Source organism: Vanacampus margaritifer, chromosome 14 (genome assembly GCF_051991255.1).
Source record: "Vanacampus margaritifer isolate UIUO_Vmar chromosome 14, RoL_Vmar_1.0, whole genome shotgun sequence".
In the NCBI taxonomy this organism is placed as follows: Eukaryota; Metazoa; Chordata; class Actinopteri; order Syngnathiformes; family Syngnathidae; genus Vanacampus; species Vanacampus margaritifer.
The window spans coordinates 21,583,126-21,603,196 of record NC_135445.1 but is presented as its reverse complement, the minus strand read 5'-3'; the positions used below and the strand labels follow the sequence as shown (position 1 = coordinate 21,603,196).

Genomic DNA, 20,071 nt, shown 5'->3' with positions numbered 1-20,071 from the left:
TCCGCAGTCCGATGCATTAACCCCGACAACAAAAAAAGTTTGAGATTAGGATGATTCAACACTGGTGGACATGTGAATAAATCTCTGAGTTTGACAAAGGCGGACTCAGCTGCTGGGCTTCATTTAAACTGCACCTTATTTGACGTGAACCTAGTCAGAGGTCTTGCTCTCTGGCTATTATTTCGTATGACGTGCCGATAAAAATTAGCGAAGCCCAAAAACCGCTGTAACCTCTTCATCGTGGTTGGGGTTGGCCAGTCGATACTGCTTGGATCTTTGCGGGTTCTGCTCTTAAGTGACCTTTCTCTACAATGAACCCCAGGAATTGCACTGACACTAAACTAAACTGATTGAGCATGTCTCTCAACACATCATTTATTAGCCGTTGAAAAACGGCTGGGGCAAGAAACCGCTTTCGGCTGCCAGTATGCGCAATTCAATGGAGTAGTCCGCAACAGAATGGTCTCCTTGGGCATAATCTATAGTCTACTTCCAGCCTCCTTGCCCTTGACAGGATGATCAAAGACTCGCTTGAATTCAGGAAAGGAAAGGAAAGCCGGGAGCGAAGTGCGCAATACTGGTTCGGCATTTCTTACTGCCATAGCCCAAGTTGCTGCTGTAGCCGTAAGTAAACTCATCATGAACGTTGGTATTATTTTGAGAATAGGTAAAGGGTTGTTGGTCAAAAATTAAAGAGCCGTGTTGAATGAATTCACCGCACAACCCGGGCTCACCCCCATAGCAAGACGGATGTGTGAGACTAGGTTCGCGAGGTGAGCCCCTCGATGAGTCCCTGGGACGAAACATGCGTGGATAAATTAGAGATGGGACGTTTGACACTGAGACTCCGGAGCATGTGTCAGCCGAGTGACACAGACTGCTCAAAACAATGTATCAAAAGCCCCGATGAAACCTCCGTGATCACGTGCTGATGACGTATCCAGTGGCTCTGCAGTACCTCTCAACACCAGCATCTTCAGTCCCCTGTGAGAGGATTTTCTCAAAGGCTGGTGAAATTGTCAGCCAGAGAAGAAGCCGCTTGAAGCCGAACACAATAGAGCAAATATTGTTCTTGAATAAGAACTTGTAAAACAAATAAATATAAAAAAGTTGGGCACAAGCACAATTCCCTCATGTTGATATTTGGGTCACTTTATGTTCACCTTCCATGTGTACCTGATGATCATTAGACAGACACAAATGTAAGACTGAATGTACTGGTGTTATGTTGGAATATAAAATCAGGCGAATCACTTTGAAGATTATAGCTGCTATGACTCCAGCTGACCACCAGATGTCCCCGGTACGATCTATCTTATGGGGCTTTGAAACTTCGACTCTTTTTCCAAAGCAATCAGCCGAAAGCCTCAAAAGCGTCACAAGGCTTCATTGTCCCATCTCTAGGATAAATCATCTAACTGGGTTGCTAATGAATTTAGCGCCTCGCTAAGCTCAATCAAGGACTGCTCATGACGTCCAACCAACTGTCCTTGGGAGGCAAGAGAATGGCATATCTTATTTGAGTCTGTGTGATCCATATGATTGGACGATTCTGTTATGTTCAGGAGTTGGATCCCAAAAATGCAGACACAGGTAATAGTTTTGACATTTATTTGTAAAACAAAGCTTCAACTGAAGGTGATGCAATTATCTAGGCTAACAGTGAAATGACAAAGAGAACAAAGGCTCTTGCAACAGCCAGGGCCTAAGGCTAAACATGCAAGGCCCAGTAAGTCATTAACTAAGCGGTTTGCGCAAAACATACTCACGACTAGACGAAGCAGCGAAAACTAGACCAGAAACAGCGAGAAAGGATCGTGGATCAAGAGATGTGTAGCTAGGTAGCTAACTATCATTCATTGGGCTGTGGAGGCAAGCAGATGAATCGTCCGACAAACATAATGTGTCTTCCGCTGTTAAACAGAATGTGTCTTCCGCTGTTCCCTTTATAGTCTGTGGTCACCTCTCATAGGTTGCTGATTACATCAGGCAGTTGCAACACAATACAATGAGTACAATACAGTCTGAGAGCACAAACATGACACTATGTGTATTAAGAACACAATAGTTAACATTATTATATATATATGATTATATATACAATTATCATTAACAGCAGAAACATCAGCTGTTAAGGCCACTAGTGGAGGAAGTATTGAAGGACAAGGGTGCAAGGGTAACTCCAATCATGGTGGTGAGGAGGTGGTGCCGTTCTTGGAGGAAGAGGAGGATCCGAATGAGGCAGGAACTACGAGTAAGCAGACTTGTACAGATTGTGTTGGGCTGTTTGTTGTACTGGGTTGGCAATTGTCCTGTATTATGCGTAGAATTAACTGTTACACAATAATTTTATGTTTATTCTCCAAGTACAATTAAACTGGAAACATGAGCCTATTCACTATTGTAGTAGTTTTGATGGCCTGATTAATTAGATGTCTATGTTCCTTTTTAATGTTATTGATGATTGTTTTTGCTCATACAAATCTAACAGTCCTGTCGCCAGAGACAGAGGCAGAGTCCAGTATTGTGACAGCTAAGCCAAGAAGCCAAGAAGATGACAGAGATTTAGATTTTTTTGCACGTCCAGCTAGCAAAGATTTGTTTGGTCTGAAGACAGTGCCACTGAGGAAAAGGCAGTAGGCAGAGCTGGAGGTGGCAGAGATGAAGATGCTGAGGTTCTCTTTGGGAGTGACCAGGATGGATAGAATCAGGAATGAGTACATGAGAGGGACAGCACATGTTTGAGGCTTTGGAGATAAAGTTAGAGAAGCCAGACTGAGATGGTTTGGATATGTCCAAAGGAGAGCTAGTGAGTATATTGGCAGAAGGATGCTGGGTTTCCAAATGTCAGGCAGAAGGTCTAGAGGAAGACCAAAGGGGAGGTTTATGGATGTAGTTAAAGAGGATATGAAGGAAGGTGGTGTGAGAGCAGAGAATGCAGAGGACAGGGTTAGATGGAGGCAACTGATTCGCTGCGGTGATCCCTGATGGGAAAAGCCAAAAGGAAAAAAAGAAGAAGCTAGCAAATATTTAAATTATTTTTTTCCATACCACCCTTACCAACCTGTTATGTTCTGTCTAAGTCAGAGGTGGGCATCGAGGTCCGAAGTCCTACAGGTTTTGCATGTTGCCCTTCTCCAACACAGCTGATATATGATCAGCTCATCAGCAAGCTCTGCATAAGCCTGATAACGATCCTGTTGGTTGGAATCAGCTTGTGTTGGAAGTGAGAAACCTCCAAAACCTGCAGGACTCTGGCCCTCGAGGACCAAGATTGCCCACCTCTGGTCTAAGTTATGTATGTTTGTGTCCTGCAGGCTTTCCCTATGATCTGTTAGCGGCCCAAAGGTGGGGCTGCTGAGCACGGAGGTGCACACCTGTGGGTAATTGATAATTAATTCCTTAATTTAAGGCTCCTCCAGCATACCAGTAGGTTGCTGGATCATTCTCCTCTGTTTGCAGTGTATATTCTGGTTTTCGTCTTCTTGGGTTGCAGTGAGTTTGTTTTGTCTAGCATTATTCATAATTTGTTTTTACTTTGTAATTTATGCTCCCATCCAATTGGTAGCACATTTTGTTCCACAGTTTTGTTCTTTTGTACTTAACAGGTTTGTTTGCCTCTTTAGTTTTTTTGTTTGTAATAAAGACTATTTGAGTTTTCCGACCTCTTGCTGCTGCTTTGGGGTCCAACTAATCACAAACCATAACACAACCTCAGAGAAAGGGAATAAATTTATATCAAACCAACTATGGAATTCAGAGAGAGTGGCTTACATGCTGTAAGAAGGGAAACTCTCTCTACTGCACAGTGTGTTTGGCATTTGCAAAGCCCTCTGCCAGTCACAATCAATTCATCACGGTAGGGATAGAGCCATGTGCATCAGCGCATAGAAGAGCATCATAAAGCACAGTTCCATAGAGATAGTGCAGAGGCCTATTTTCTTTCTTTCTTTGGGCTAGCCAAGCTGATGTAGCAAGCATGCTTGGTAGAAAACAAATGTCTTTTCACCGTGACCAGGTCAAAAAGACGTCAAGTTGGACCATATCATAGAAGTGGTTAAATTGATTAGAAAGTGTGGTCTTAGTTTTACAGGCACTAAAGATGAAGCTACTTACACTTTGGAAAACATGCACATTAATCATGAAAACTTCCTTGAACTAATTATCCTGCTGAGCAAATTTGATGTGACTCTCAAAGAGCATGTTAATGAATACATAAAGAAAAGCAAAACCCAACATGAGGCCGGGACTAAAGGCAGATGATCACTTGTTATGATGTTCTCCAAGACATATGTCAACAAAATCATTGACGTTATCAGCAGATTAATATAATAATCGATTTCTAAAGAATTAAGGGAGGCAGGAATGTTTTCTGTGCAGATTGACACCACACAAGATATTACCTTCACAGACCAGTGTGCTGTGATAGTAAGATATGTCACTGATGTGATCCATGAGATGCTCATTGGAGTGGTGGACTGGGAGTCATCAAGCGGGGATTATTTTGTGGAGCTACTCAGGATGGAATATGGAGGGGTTTTTTTTGTCTCAGTATTTTTGATTTCATAAAGCTGCTTCTTTTTAATTATCTCTTTTTTTTGAGTACTGCTGTTATTGGTTATTTGTTGTATGCTCAGTTTTGAAGATTTTGCCATCGTTATCTGATTGACATTCTGTAAATTGATAGGAGTTGGACAATTTTTTTATTGCCGGCAGTAAATCGAATTTTCCTGTGAGGGTTGGACTGCCAAGGTTGCCCTTTGTCACCAATTCTGTTCATAACTTTTATAGACAGAATTTCTAGGCATAGCCGAGGCGTTGAAGGGGTCCGGTTTGGTGGCCTCAACATTGTATCTTTGCTTTTTGCAGATGATGTGGTGCTGTTGGCTTCTTCAAGCCGTGATCTCCAGCTCTCACTGGAGCTGTTTGCGGCCGAGTGTGAAGCGGTTGAGATGAAGATAAGCACCTCCAAATCCCAGACCATGGTCCTCAGTCAGAAAAGTGTAGAGTGCCCTCTCCGGGTCGGGGATGAGATCCTGCCCCAAGTGGAGGAGTTCAAGTATCTTGGGGTCTTGTTCACGAGTGAGGCTAGGCTAGAGCGGGAGATCGACAGGCGGATCGGTGCAGCGTCTGCAGTGATGCAGACGCTGTATCGGTCCGTTGTGGTGAAGAAGGAGCTGAGCTGAAAGGCAAAGCTCTCGATTTACCGGTCGATCTACGTTCCTGCCCTCACCTATGGTCACGAGTTGTGGGTCGTGACCGAAAGAACAAGATCCCGGATACAAGCGGCCAAAATGAGTTTCCTCCGCAGGGTAGCCGGAAGGGACTCTCCCTTAGAGATAGGGTGAGAAGCTCGGTCATCAGGGAGGGACTCAGTGTCGAGCCACTACTCCGCGTTGAGAGGAACCAGTTGAGGTGGCTCAGGCATCTGGTTTGGATGCCTCCTGGACGCCTCCCTGGGGAGGTGTTCCAGGCATGTCCCACCGGCGGGAGGCCCCACCAGCGGGAGGCCCCCCGAGGACGACCCAGGACACGCTGGAGAGACTAAGTCTCTCGGCTGGCCTGAGAATGCTTTGGGATCCTGTCGGAGGAGCTTGCTGAAGTGGCTGGGGAGAGGTCTGGGCTTCCCTGCTAAAGCTGCTGCCCCCGCGACCCGACCCCGGATAAGCGGTAGAAGATGGATGGATAATTTGTACTATGCATGTATGTGATTTGATTGCCTTTGATAAAACTAAGCTACTATTGCATTCAACTGCACAATAATTGTATTCATTTATTTTACATTTTCACTTTTAATTTTAGATGGGGTGTGCCTTACTTATTTTTGCATGAATATCTGCACCACTTGGTTACATAAAGTTTCTGGAATTTGTTTATTAAGCTTCTAAATAACCCATTTTTGATGTTGAAGGTTTTGAAAATTTGTTCACATTTTAGTACAGCCACAGTAGCTGGTTGGTTGATTTTGTGTGAATGTCACCCATAGGCTAGGATTTTTATTTTATTTTTTTATGCCACACAAGCACACTAGAACAATTCAGAAGCACTTTATCTACGCTCACACCAAAATAGTGGGAAGTGTTCCGCTATTGTGCCAAAAATATTTACCCTCGAACAAAAATGCATCCGCTGCCGTGGGATAGACTATTATTATTATTATTTCTTCGAAAAGGTTCATTGTAAACATATATTTAAACTTAAAAAATCTAAAACAAAACAGAAAAACAGTAACATTCAGTCGTCTGAGCTTTTTTTTAATGTATATCTGAGATTTCCTACTCCGTGTGTGGTCATTGAGTCCACTGCAGCGCAAGTTCTTGCAATAAATACTTTTTTCTTGTTTCAAAACATTGTTTATAAAACTGAGAAGCCCACGTGTGTTTCCATGTATTTATTGAAAAACATGCGTTGTATCCACAGGAGGGGATACCATTTTTTACACTCCAGGTGACAACAGATAGGATGCTGTGTGTGACGTCCCCGAAGCCGATGAGGCATATATTTCAGCCCATCAGGCTGCGAGGCGAAATGCGAAGAAAGTTCAAAATTTTCAACTTTGTTGAATATGCGGATTTTTGACGCACTGCACCATGTCCTCCCACCGCTTCAAACACGTCCTCCACGACGCCCCACGTACGCGCCTGTCCGCGCTTAATTGTCTATATGCAATCGCCGTTTAACCCCCCCACTTTTGGTGACTTGTTGTGTATGTAAATCTGACATTAGTAGATTGTTTTCTTCTTCTGTGGCAGGTTATTTAACATGGGGTTTTGACAGTTGTCATATTTTCAGGAACGAATTAGCACCGTTCCGGTCCTGAATTTATTATCACTTTCACCCCTGGATATTGTTGAAACTTACTACTGGGGATGCTTCGTTAAAAATGTTAAGGGAGCTAGAGAGTCTTTTTGTTTTTTTTCGTTTTTTTAATCGCACAGTACATACTATGAAATATTGCTCAGTTTGCCAGGCTAGATGTGTGTGCCAAGTTACATGAGTTTTCGTGCATGTTTAGGCCCTCAAAATCAGTGTTGTTTTCTTGGCGAACAATGCGTAGCCACACTCACAGTCATTTGCGAAAACTCACAAACTCCGTGTTGAGACATCATGATGGCCTAAACTCTTTTGAGCAAATATGAGGTAAATCTGGTTAACCCGTTTGGCGAATAACATTGAAGAAAAAAAAAAGTATTTTGTTTGTCAGCAGGTAGCACTACCACTATGATGAAATATAAGTTTGTAGATGTCTTAAGGACTGGACTCTCATCAAATAAGTAAAATTTTGAGAAGATAGGATCATCTGTGTCAAGTTAAAGCAGCTTTTATTGTCACAGTGCATCATCAGACTTTGCGACAACGCCCTTTGCTGAAAAGTTACAATATTTGGTGTGGGGCATGAATAACATCTTAAGGCTTTTCTGACAATTTTTCAACTGGATCCTTTCAACGAGCTCGGCACAGGAGATAAAAACGTCAAGTATTTCTTGTCACCACTAGGTGGCGCTATATGTAAAACCAAATTTTATCGTATAGATGTCTTCAGGGTGTGACTATTAACTCTTTGACTGCCAAAAACGTTTAATAACGTTTAGTAAAATCCTAAGGAGGGCTGCCAAAGACGTTAAAAGACGTTCACGATGTTGTTTTTTGGGGGGTGAAACGGGTGGAGGAAAGCCTTGGCCAGCTGTGCTGAAAGTATCAAGCAGATCGAGTTAGTATAATGACTATTTTTGGGCACTAGATGGCAGCGATGACTCTCTTTGGACAAGATCGGGTAGGCGTCAGTAGAAGACGTGAGGCGGAGCTAGAGTGTTGAGGGGAGAATGGCTGAGTGTCATGTTTATTTTCAGTCTTGTTTACTCCCTGTCATGTCTTCCTTGTGTTTTCCCCTTGTCTTGTCATTTCCTGTTTTATTGTGAAAAGTCTGACTCCTCTCGTTTCTGGTGCCCTTCCTCGTGTGGTGTCTGTGTCAACCCTGATCCCTGATTGTTTCCACCTGTTCCCCATTACCCTCATGTGTCATCCAATCAGTGCCCTCAGCCAGGTGTGTCTTGTCATGTCATTAGTGTTGGTGTATTTAGTCGGTTGTCTCCCCCCTGTCTGTGTCGGTTCATTTTTGCTGTTGCAACTGTCGTAAGTCTTTCGCCACGTCACGCTGACCTCTTCGCCTGATCAGGATCCATGTCATGTTGTTAGTCTCGCCTTAGTTGTTTTGTCATGTTTAGCTTCATGTTTTGTTAGTTCAGTTTATTTTGTATTTTGAAGTTAGGTTTTTTTGATTAGATATTAAAACGTCTTTTTGGACTGCACCTCTGCCTCCTTGCCCTGCCTTCCCGCATCTGGGTCCTAAAGCCCCCACCTTACTGAAACTGAGGAAGCAAAAATGGCGACCGGTTGCAAGCAGCTCACGCTTGAGCATTTTTTTCAAAGACGAAAAGCATCGACCAATGCTAAAGAGCACATTGATGACGACGATGATGATGATGGTGACTCCGAGGTTGACGCCGAAGTTGGAAGCGTTGACGCGGCGGCTGTGATCACGTCGTAAAGCCTCACCGGCTAGCGATGCTAACGCCGGAAAACGCGGTGCACAACCGAGCACTTCTGCACAGGCGGACGTTCAATCGGACGATGAAGAGTACCCAGAGTCCAATGCATATTCATCGGAGGAGTGGGTACTTGCTGCGTTGGGTTGGGGGCAGTCTGATCACGGAGAAGACACTGGTTCTGGACTACGATGCCACCATGAATGGAGTGGATAAGATGGATCAGAACATCTACCACCCGGTATAGGAACTGAAGGACATGAGGAAGCCAGACGTAACACCAGGTCACCGTCATGATCCTGAGAGTAGACTTCATGGCAACATGGCCAAACACACACTGCAATATATACCTGCTATTCCCCGGAAAAAAAGGCCGGCAAGAAAGTGTAGCGTCTGCACGCGAAGGGGCAATCGCAGTGAAACTAATCTGTTGTGCAAATACTGCTGCGTCCCCTTGCACGCAGGGGAGTGTTACAAAAAGAAAAACTGTAGTTGAAACATCCACACAATTGTAAATAGTACCACAGTTGCACACATTTGTAAATAGTTTGCCAAATTGTTTTGTCAAATTGTTACACTGTTGAATGTAAATAAACGTATTTTGCTATCAAAAAACACTTTAGGTGTTTGTGGCATCATTCATGGAAAAAAAAGGTGTCAAATTCACTAGAGTGCATGAAATAATATCGTTTCACAAAAAGCTTGATTTCTCCGTATTTTGGTCCAAAACAGAGCATTTGGGTGAAACTAACCATTTTCTATTGTTGATTACTGAAAAACGGAATAAGGTAGAAACAAACTTTTTTTTTCTGATGAAAGATGATTCATTTGGAATGAAATGAAAGATTCATTTGGTAGCATGTGTGTTTCCATAGTCCAAACACAAAATTTTCTGTGGACCTTGAAAGATCAGTCAAAATGCTTAAATCAGCTGGCACCCACAGCATCCCTTTTCTGAAAACGCTTGGCAGTCAGAGTTAAGATACATATGAAGTTTGGTATTTTTATTGGAGCTTGTACAGGGGAGTTATTAAGCATTTTCTCTTTGTGACAAAGGAAATATTAGAGGCAAAATTTGATGCTGCGCCCCAGTCATATAGTATTTTTAAAACTCAAGATTTTTTCCCCAGATTTTTTCCCAGGTCTTGAGATGATACATGCCAAATTTGAAGTGAATCGGATAATAACTGTTTGAAAGGGGTGACCCCTGTGAATGTCCAAAAATTGGCCAAAATTGGACGTTCAAAAATTCATAGCTCACTTCCTGTACATTTTAGGATATGGCTTCCACTGACCTTTTTGTGCATCTCCGTGTGCTACATGTGTCAATTTTTGTATGTCTCGTCTAATTTTTCCACTCTACGGGTGCAATAGAACCATGTTGTTATGACAACTTCATAATATAAAATTATTTATATTATAATAAGAGTGTGCAAAGTTTGGTGAGTTTTCGTACATTTTTAGGTCCCCCAAAAATGCAATTCATTTCAGAGGAGAATAAAAAAGAAGAATTTCTACAGATACAATAGGGACCTTGCAGCAGTCACTGCTCGAGCCCTAAATAAGACAATTATAAAGCTTTTCTTTCTCCTTAATACATTGCCGAGGTATCAGATCAGGACTCGGTATTGGCAGATTCTTAAAATGAGGTGACTCGGATGCAAAAGAATGTGAACAGGACATCCCTAATTGAAATACAGTACATATACATGTGTATTTAGGTAAGTGTGTATGTACGTCCAGAAATCCAAATACAATCACATAATTTCCTTGAAGGTCATTTGATTGTGTAAGTCTCTCATCTCATTCATTCTCTTATCCTAGAAATCAGTCAGTCAAAACTCACCTTTAGAACTATTTCACTGACTGTAGTAGAATCCGACTCAAAGTAAAGGGGTTTGTAGTCATTGTTGCTCAGATAAGTGATCTTGAATATGGCATGGTCTGTAAGAGGCAAAGAAAGTTATATTAGAATATAGTTATATTTGAAAAATCCCTTGAGGAATTACAGTAATTGTTGAGACATTCCATTGTTGAACTCTATGACTTCTGTTGTTTTGCTGTCACTAATCTGGTTTCGGCTAATAAAAAATCCCAGCACAACAGTCAAAAACAAACCACACATTTTGGGGTTTGTGTGTGGTTGCAAAAGGGCCATTGAGGACTGGCGCCAGTGCTATATTTTTAATACTTTCTACTTTTCCAAACTGATTAAAATCGCCCTACAACATTCCCAGATTAATGGCGAGCAACAATTTGTTTATCAAAGGTTATTGCTCATCTAAATGTTAACCTTCAGTGGTGATCACACTTGTGAGCTAATTAATTTGATGAGCAGTGTCTTTTCCTTTGGGCTTTTCCCTTCAGGGGTCACCACAGCAAACCAGTTGCCTCCATCTAACCCTGTCCTCTGCATGTCTGGCTTCTTAATTCCTATGAAAAATGAATGGTTGTAAAAGGCTGTAATTTAAGATTGTTTTGTTTATTGTTAGTCATTCTACCAGACGAGTGACATTTGAGTACACAATGTTTGACAAAGCGTATAACGCACCAAAAATGTGCCAAAGTTGTGTTTCTATAGCTTAACGGTTTTTATTTCATTGTTGTTGCAAACGTGATATACGAGTAAATACTATTTATTTTGAGAGTGACATACTATTTTTAGGCCCTGTTCACACGGAAGCAAAGCTCCTCACAAAAATGTTGTACACACAGAAACGTTTCAAGACATGCGTGTGTCCAAAAGAAGACGCTAGGGCTGGGCAATAAATCAAATTAATTCAATACATCGACATTTTAAAAATCGAATCGTTGAACAAAAAAAAAGCTGTTGTTCTTATGTTACGTTACATTCAAATGTTTTTGTGGCAGAATGCTGGATGGGTGCTTTACAAGACATGTTTACAATAGCTACCAACTACTTAATTGTGGCATTTAAGAAAAAACTATGAATGTTAAGTTTATATCAAAACTAATTTAGAATCAGTATACAAATACTGTTGTCTGAACATTTTGCACAGGAATTATTTTTGAACAAATGAGACCTTTAAATAAATGTTTGTTGTTGTTTTTTTTAGGTTAGAATCTATTAAAATCGTAATCGTCCTGAATGTCTGTAAAAATCGAGATTTTTTTTTGGGCCATATCGCCCAGCCCTAAAAGACTGAGGACGTTTAACAGCTGTAATGTATATGCCAAATCTGGAGTGGCGCTGTAGCGCAGCCACAGGGAGTTAACGGAAAGCATAGACGAAGAATCAGCGAAGAAGACGAACCCCTAATCTGAATATTTTACTGGATAGCCGATAGGTCAAAACATTTTAAGTTGCGAGGCCGCCATATTACTCCTCTCAAGAATTGGTTCTCGGCAAACAATCCTACACATTTACAGGATCGAAATTTTAGAACATTTGAGACAGTACTTAGTAGAAAGAGCATGATTTATGATGTTTTAAATTTGTTAAACATAAACAAGAGGACTTCAGACATTTTGCACAACTTGCCTTAAATGCTCTCTAACACAGATAAGGACAAATTAATGATATTTGAGGGAAATTGCCTTTTATGTTTGTAAAAAAAAAAAGATTTAGATCTTGATGTATGTTGTGAGATGTTGGGGAAAATATTATTTGTTGAACTCTTAGAGGGATTAGCAATACATTTTTACACTAATATTTTGCTATCCAATGCTCTCTCTCTCTCTCTCTCTCTGTCTCAAAATAATATGTGTTTGCATTGTTTTAAAAATGTTCTTAAAGACCATAACAAAAACCTAAGTGCTGTAAATAACAATATTTACAACAAATACGCACAGCGTCAGTTCCGCAGTCAGTGTGAATTGGGCGTAACTATAAATATATTGTTCCAAAAAATATCTCCGAATGCTAATGGGACACGGCAACACTTGTTATATTTATCTATTTTGCATATATATTGTTCCCAGAATACATTGTGTGGCGCAGTTAATGAAGTTACAAGGACGTTAATCCTTGTCATATGTGTCTGGGTTACCAGTAGTTGAATGTGTGTCATATTTAGCATGTCTATATTTGATTTATGTTGGTCTGTTTTTTTAAACAAACCGTTACTTTAGGATATGTGTAAAACAATGATATGCAGGTCAATTCCATGTACAAGTTGCATTGCTCATCTGACGATTGCTTGTGGAATTACACATTTCTATGTTTTGATTGTGGCTGGATGATTAATTAGTCCGACATGCCCCCCCCCCCCCCAAAAAAAAATAATCTCACGGGCCGGATTAAACCCGACAAATGATTTAGGGTATTTCTATCACTGATTTTACTTATCGCAAGAGTGTTCTGGAACACCGGCAATGGTAGGGAGGATTACGGTACTACCAAAGATTGCACTTACTAGGACTTCTTTCTTCAACGAGGTCACAGGCACATAGATGGTCCGAATCGATAGAAATTGGTTTCTGTCGAATCCAGAATTTAGTGCTGGCCTTTTGATTGGTGACGGGGTCAATCTCTACCTTTTCTCCTGAGATCCCTGAAAGCAAAGTCAACAATTGTCTTTTTGATTTTTTTATGTTGGTTTTGTTAAATTAAAGACCCCATTGAACTTTTGCCACATTTCAGGCTTCAAACATAAAGATATATATTTTTGTATTTTTTATAAAGAATCATCACCAAGTGAAACGCAATCGTGAAGTGGAACAAAATTTATACAATATTTTATTTTTTTAAACATTAATTTAAAATGTATTTAATACATTGAGTTAAAACTGTATAAACATTTTGATCATTAATTTAGAAGCACTGGAACACTTTGATAAAATATAATACTTTGTTTTTGTTGTGCAAATCAGATAAAAAATAACCAACAAAAATCTATTATCATGCATGCTAGACCCCAAAACTTAAAACGATTAACTCATTCACTGACAGCAATTTTTTGAGTAGCCTGACTGATTTTTCGAGATCACATGGTGACTTGGTAAAGACTTCGTTATCACTTGCGACAACAAGATGTTTATCATCCTGCACTAACAATCCAAGAAGGGTTTAAGAGAGAAAGGCAAACAACTCTGTCGTATTGCTGTCAACTCTAAGAAAGTTTTGCCAATTTCTGGGAATGGCTGCATCACTTACCACACGTCTCTGAATTACAGTCCCACGCTCTGTTCTTTGTTCTAGCAGCTTTCAGAGACTATAATATGGCATTATTAAGAGGAGTGTATTTAGCTGGCACTGAACCCCAATTCACAATATTTCTGACACTTCACTTGACACGTCATGTATTGCTAACCAGTGTGCCCTGGTTGTGTTTCGACATTCACTCTATTAAATTTCCATTTATTGAATCAGATATAGTAACTTTTGAGTTCATTGGATAAAATTTGCATTGGAATAGTTTTCTTGGAATTATCACTAGAATTTCGGCCATATGGCTGCTATCTATAAAGAAACAGTGGTCATGGGTCCCGAGTGGTTACCTAGTGTGACTACTGTGGTCACCATTTGAAGGATTGCAAAGTAGTAAAATTGAGTTCTGCATAAAAAAGGATTAATTGGACATCAAGCTCACCCATATTAGACAGTCATAGGAGGTTGCCATCTTGAGTCTGAACTGACAATTCTAAATGATCCTTAAGACATTTACCAAGTGTCATGTATAGTAAATAAAGATTAAATATCACATTATATCCTTCCGTCATAAGAAAACTGTTGTTTCTGGCAGCAATTTTTAAAAATGGCAGTCATAGCCGCAATGTTGAAAATTCTGGATGCCTCCATATCTAAATCTTTTTGGGACACCTTTGGCTATATGTGCACCAAATTTCATTCTTTTATCACAAAATGCACAATTGTTTGGTTATCTGCTGCACTGAAGCATTAAGCATACGGTACATCAACTTATTCACTGCATGTATGGGTAGTATACAGGAACTGACACTGACATGTAACGTAAATTGTTTTAAGTTAATTAGTTTACATTTAGTAAGATGGCACTTTGAAAAAGATATTCATTAGTAGAAAGATTCATTTGGTAGCATGTGTGTTTCCATAGTCCAAACACAAAATTTTCTGTGGACCTTGAAAGATCAGTCAAAATGCTTAAATCAGCTGGCACCCACAGCATCCCTTTTCTGAAAACGCTTGGCAGTCAGAGTTAAGATACATATGAAGTTTGGTATTTTTATTGGAGCTTGTACAGGGGAGTTATTAAGCATTTTCTCTTTGTGACAAAGGAAATATTCGAGGCAAAATTTGATGCTGCGCCCCAGTCATATAGTATTTTTAAAACTCAAGATTTTTTCCCCAGATTTTTTCCCAGGTCTTGAGATGATACATGCCAAATTTGAAGTGAATCGGATAATAACTGTTTGAAAGGGGTGACCCCTGTGAATGTCCAAAAATTGGCCAAAATTGGACGTTCAAAAATTCATAGCTCACTTCCTGTACATTTTAGGATATGGCTTCCACTGACCTTTTTGTGCATCTCGGTGTGCTACATGTGTCAATTTTTGTATGTCTCGTCTAATTTTTCCACTCTACGGGTGCAATAGAACCATGTTGTTATGACAACTTCATAATATAAAATTATTTATATTATAATAAGAGTGTGCAAAGTTTGGTGAGTCCAATCTTTCATTTGGTAGTATGTGTGTTTCCATAGTCCAAACACAACATTTTCTGTGGACCTTGAAAGATCACTCAAAATGCTTAAATCGGCTGGCAGTGGGGACAACCCGTTTCTGAAAACGTCGGGCAGTGAAAGAGTTAATAGAGTAACAAAATACTTGTAAATTAATTTGACAATTGACTAATATTGCAGCCGACCGCAGTCCACTCTTTTTTGCACAACAGACCGCGTAAGGACATATTTTGGACAATCAAAGCTGCTCCTGAGCGACACGGAGATAACCACCAAAAAGCTGGAACGACGTTCGGCCAAATCACGGAGAATATACTGTTAGCTAGTCAAGCCAGCTGCCACAACGGTTATTAATCGGCTTCTATGCAACACACTGCGCGGTTTAACTTATCTAGCTTTTATTATGAAGTTATCCCTCGAAACCAATCGTGGCAGCTGAACTGACTTCAAATAGAAGTTGGCCTGACCTATCCTTTATTGCACAAAAGCGGACATACTTTGAAATGGAGCGCAATATTCAATTTCCAGTGCTCATGTTCACTGGCGCACCAAATTATCTGCACCACTTATTATACTTTTTCTATTTAGATCAGCAGGACGGAGTTCATACCGAGTTGAACATCTGTTGTGAAACGCAGCTTGTGTATCATACTAATCTTGAATGACTTATAGTGATGGCTGCTCAGCATATCTTGGACTGAGGTGATGTCAATGGGTGGGTCTTCCTCTGAGCTCTCCTCACCCCTGGAACCTGGAGATTAAAATTATATTTACATAAGAAAAAAAGAAAAAAAAGAAAAAAGGTAAATAAATAAATATTTGCTGTATTTTTTAGTCATTATAGTCTCAACTATCGTGCATCAGGTCAGAATTTTTATGTTGTTATTGTTAAATCATAGCAGAAATAAAATAAATGAGATACTGGAAAGACTTACTGTTTTCTCTGACAAGGCAAAACTCAAGAGTGCTCTGGTTCTCAAGTGTGGAATCTAGGTCTACTGCAACATTTGGGTCTGTTTGCTTCTCCAAACGATACATAGGCCCTGTTTTAGGATGACAGTTAAACCTGATTATTGATTGCCCAGTGAAAACAGTATAACACGAGTGCTGTCCGTACATGCATTGGCAAAGAGAGGCAGGCTGTACCCTGACTTTGAGTGTCAAAGCTGAAAGTATTAGATTCCCGCCATCATGTTTGACAGTAGGGATGGTGTTTTTTAGGTTGAAGGCTTAGCCCTTTTCATCGCCAAATAAAGGATACATCATTATGGCCCAAAAAATAAATTTAAAGTTTCATCTGATCATAAAATATGACCCAAAATATTCAACTTTGCCCAGATAACTATTTGCAAAGGCCAAATAAGTGCTTTTTCTGGAGAAGTTGTGTCTTCTCTGGTCCGTGACCGTGGAATCCAGCAATGTGCAGTGTCTGTTAGACGGTCTGCCTTGAGACATTGCCAATAGCAGAGGCCACATTCACCATAGTGGCTTTGGTGGCGATCCTTGAATTATTTTTCACCTCTCACTATGCTCCTGGTGAGCACAGGTGTAACTTTAGGCTTACAGGCATGTCCTTTGAAATTTCCACAATGCAAAATGTCTTGCAGTTTCCTAAATAATACTTTGCACAGAGTGGAAGGTCTGGAACTTGAAAACATTTTGACATGGCCTTATCACGCTATCCACACTTGTGAGAAGTCACAGAGTGCAAATGCAAATGCAAGGGGTATGAATAATTTTGGACATGCCATCTTTTGTTCAAATGCAAATAAGAGCTGAGAAATATTTTCTTCCACAGTGATGCCTCTTGTACAACATCCTATTAGCTTCTGGGAGATACCTGTGTCATTACAATCAAGAACTAAAAAATTGAATTGAATACAAGTAACTTTAAATCTAAATTTGCCGGAGAGTTATTTCGGGCTTGACTATTTTACGATGGTTCTATGAATCCTGAACGACCGCCAGAGTAGCTTGTCACTCGGAACCCTTTTATACACACGGCCTTGGGTTACCTGGGGGACACTAGTGATGTGACTCTTTGGTATGCATTAGGGGTGCACAATAATGCTATTTTCAACAGGTACTGATAAACCAATAATTTAGAAAGTGCAAATGTCGATAACTGATAAATGAGCCGATAATTGTTTGCAAAATTAACTTGAATACAAATATACTTTCAAGTCTAAAGTACAAAATACATTTTAAACATTGTTTAAAACACCATGAAGCAGACTTTTATTGATAGCTATGCTTCAAAGACAACCGGTAACTCATTTTGAGTTTGCCAAAACAAAACAGTCATGTTTTAAAAATGCAACAAAAAACAGCAAGGGTAACACATTTTGGGGAGACACAGTAAAGAAAGCCCACACTGGCGACTGTTATGTCGCCATGATGCATCTTCTGTGAACACGAGGTCACACGCATTGTCACAAATATGCAATACTACCATAGGAGAGGGGAGTTGGGACACAACTTCAGCCACAACCACAACAGAAGGACCAACGCGGAACGTGAATTATTATTGGTGGATTTCTTTATTACCTGTATGACGTCAAATTGATCGATAATTACAGATAATTATTGGCCACCGATACTATCGTCTAATCTACTATGCATTCTCATCTACACTGATAGAACCGTAGTTACATACATAACTTTCGTTTTACTTTCTGGTTTACTTGATGGTTGTTTGAGAACTCTAAAGTAATTTGCGCACTTTGATGAGCCAAATTCAATCGCATATTATTTGTGCGCTTTTGCCGGTATTTTCGGTACTTTTGTACTCTCTTTTTGTCTTACTTTTTTTTTTAGGTTTTTTATTTATTTGTAATAAAAGTTCATCATTGTTTATGTAACAGTAATATCTTTTTAACTCATTTGCTCCCCAAAACGTATAAATACATTCTATATTAAATGTTTAAGTGTCCCAAAGATGTATTTATACGCTTTTGATGTTGTTGTTTTTATGCTAGAGCATATAAAAGGCTTTGTAGCAGCCTCTCAACTGCAAAGAACGGTTGAAGAAATGGTAGTTATTACACAAATGAACAGCAGGTGGCAGCAGAGCCAAAGAGATCAACCAGGGGCCATGTTGAAAAAAAGCTCATTACTCCCATTTCTAAATACGTAGATTTGTGAATAATGATGAAACTTAGCTATGTTCTAATGCTAATTGCTGCAAAACGGAAACAGATAGAAATACTTTTTTTCCTGATGAAAGAAGACTAATCTTTCTTTTGGTAGTTTCCATGTTTTTATAGCAATAGAACACAATATTCTGTGGGCCTTGCAAAATCAGTCAAAATCCCATGAGTGAAGGGGATTGCTTCTGTGAAAATAGCTGGGAGTGAATGAGTTAAAAATTGATTTCAAAATTACTTTTTAATGTATACAATTAAGCTTGACAAATAAAATAAAAAATCAAATTTAAAACAAATATTCCACAGAGTAATAGCAAAAAATAAATGTATAACATTTTACAATTACTGAAGTATAATTCACATAAATTAATATGACAAAAAACAAAGTGTGCAATGCAAAGTTATATGCAAAGAACAACACAAGGAATAAAGTTAAGAACAAACAGTAAATACATTAATAATTGATATCTTCATTTCTTGTGCAGTTGTTTTTCAAGAACGTTAAGTCTGACGCATGATGAATTTGAAGTTCAAAATCTGGCCAAAAACTGACAGTTGGAAGAGGACATGATATGAACAAAGAGAATAATGGTGGTAATGCTCACTACCTTTGGCCACAAGCTTTATTGTTCCAATTTACAAAGTTTGTTTACCGTAAAGTTAAAGCCATGCACTTTCCAGCAGATTCGATTTGGTGGGGGAAGACGCTCGGTGGGGGAAGACAGACATTCCGGTTTCGGCATTGGTGTATTGCAGCATTTGTAAAAGGCAGGTGATGTGCCGGCGCTCCCCGTACAGCAAGTGAAGACTGCTCACCTCCCTCTAGCCGTGCACTGATTGCCATAGCGGTGAACCGGGGACATTGCCATCCTCCACCAGGTGTGGAGGCTGTCATACTTCATAAACTGTATTTCGTTTGGCTTGGCGCCGCAAAAATATCGCTCGATTGCAAACCAGGAAATGTATTTTTAGCGGGTGAAAACCAGCGCGTGTTGGTGACGTCAGTACTCTGGTGTACGTACAATGTTGTGTTCAAGTGCACCATGGAAAATTGTCTATTCTTCTACTGCACAATCACAATTTAGAATGACGTGCTTCAGAACTGAAACATGGCACCGTTTGATTTAATGTGAATCCGTGCATGGAAGTACTGACCCAAATCTGTCTATACTACAAAAAGTACCCATCCCTACTAAATATACTTTCTGTTTGATGATTTTACATTAATTCTAACATTTTACTCAAGCAAATGTCTGTTACATAATAAAAAAATAAATAATTAATCTCAATTAATTATGGAATGTTGTGTGCTTAATTAGCTTAAAAAATTAATCGTTTGACAGCACTAACAAATACAAGAAGAAAAAGAACAGAAAAATGTTCTTTCATATTTGCTGGTTCTATCATATCTGATTTCATTACCTGATCCTTTCTGTGATCCTTTCCTCTTCTTCAGTGCTTTCTGAAGAATTTCCTTCATGGTTACTTTCAGACTGTCCACAGGGATTAAAGAAAAACCCTGAGCAGCATTTCTAAAATGGATAGGGAAGGTGAGATTATTAAGATTCCTATACATTTGCCCAATCAATAGAACAGAGAATAAAAATGACATTATGGCAACATTATTTATGACATTTCCAATACAAGAACACAAACACAGTGATATTTTGATTTAGGACAGGGGTGGGCGTACTCGGTCCTCGAGGGCCTCCTGCAGGTTTTGGATATGTCCCATATCCAACTCACCTGATTCATA

The 20,071-nt window shown here is 39.7% G+C and overlaps 2 protein-coding genes across 8 annotated transcripts in view; one reads left to right on the top strand and one right to left on the bottom strand.

The window, feature by feature from the left end:
• The window catches only part of mapkap1 (MAPK associated protein 1), a 90,877-nt gene that overhangs the window by 9,534 nt on the left and 61,272 nt on the right, over positions 1 to 20,071 (bottom strand). For 6 of the 7 annotated variants that reach the window (XM_077585664.1, XM_077585662.1, XM_077585658.1 and 3 more), the window contains 5 exons: positions 19,738 to 19,847; positions 16,105 to 16,212; positions 15,780 to 15,920; positions 12,923 to 13,060; positions 10,393 to 10,490 (listed from right to left, as the gene is read on the bottom strand). In XM_077585664.1, coding sequence (XP_077441790.1) covers positions 10,393 to 10,490; positions 12,923 to 13,060; positions 15,780 to 15,920; positions 16,105 to 16,212; positions 19,738 to 19,847 — 595 coding nt within the window. The remainder of the gene's footprint in view (positions 1 to 10,392; positions 10,491 to 12,922; positions 13,061 to 15,779; positions 15,921 to 16,104; positions 16,213 to 19,737; positions 19,848 to 20,071) is intronic. The other variant, XM_077585665.1, reaches the window with a different exon arrangement.
• On the top strand, positions 1,332 to 5,964 carry LOC144063805 (uncharacterized). The gene is made up of 3 exons (XM_077585666.1): positions 1,332 to 1,593; positions 2,117 to 2,254; positions 4,870 to 5,964. The coding sequence occupies exons 1-3, from the start codon at positions 1,539 to 1,541 to the stop codon at positions 5,184 to 5,186; spliced, it is 510 nt and encodes a 169-aa protein (XP_077441792.1). The 5' UTR covers positions 1,332 to 1,538; the 3' UTR covers positions 5,187 to 5,964.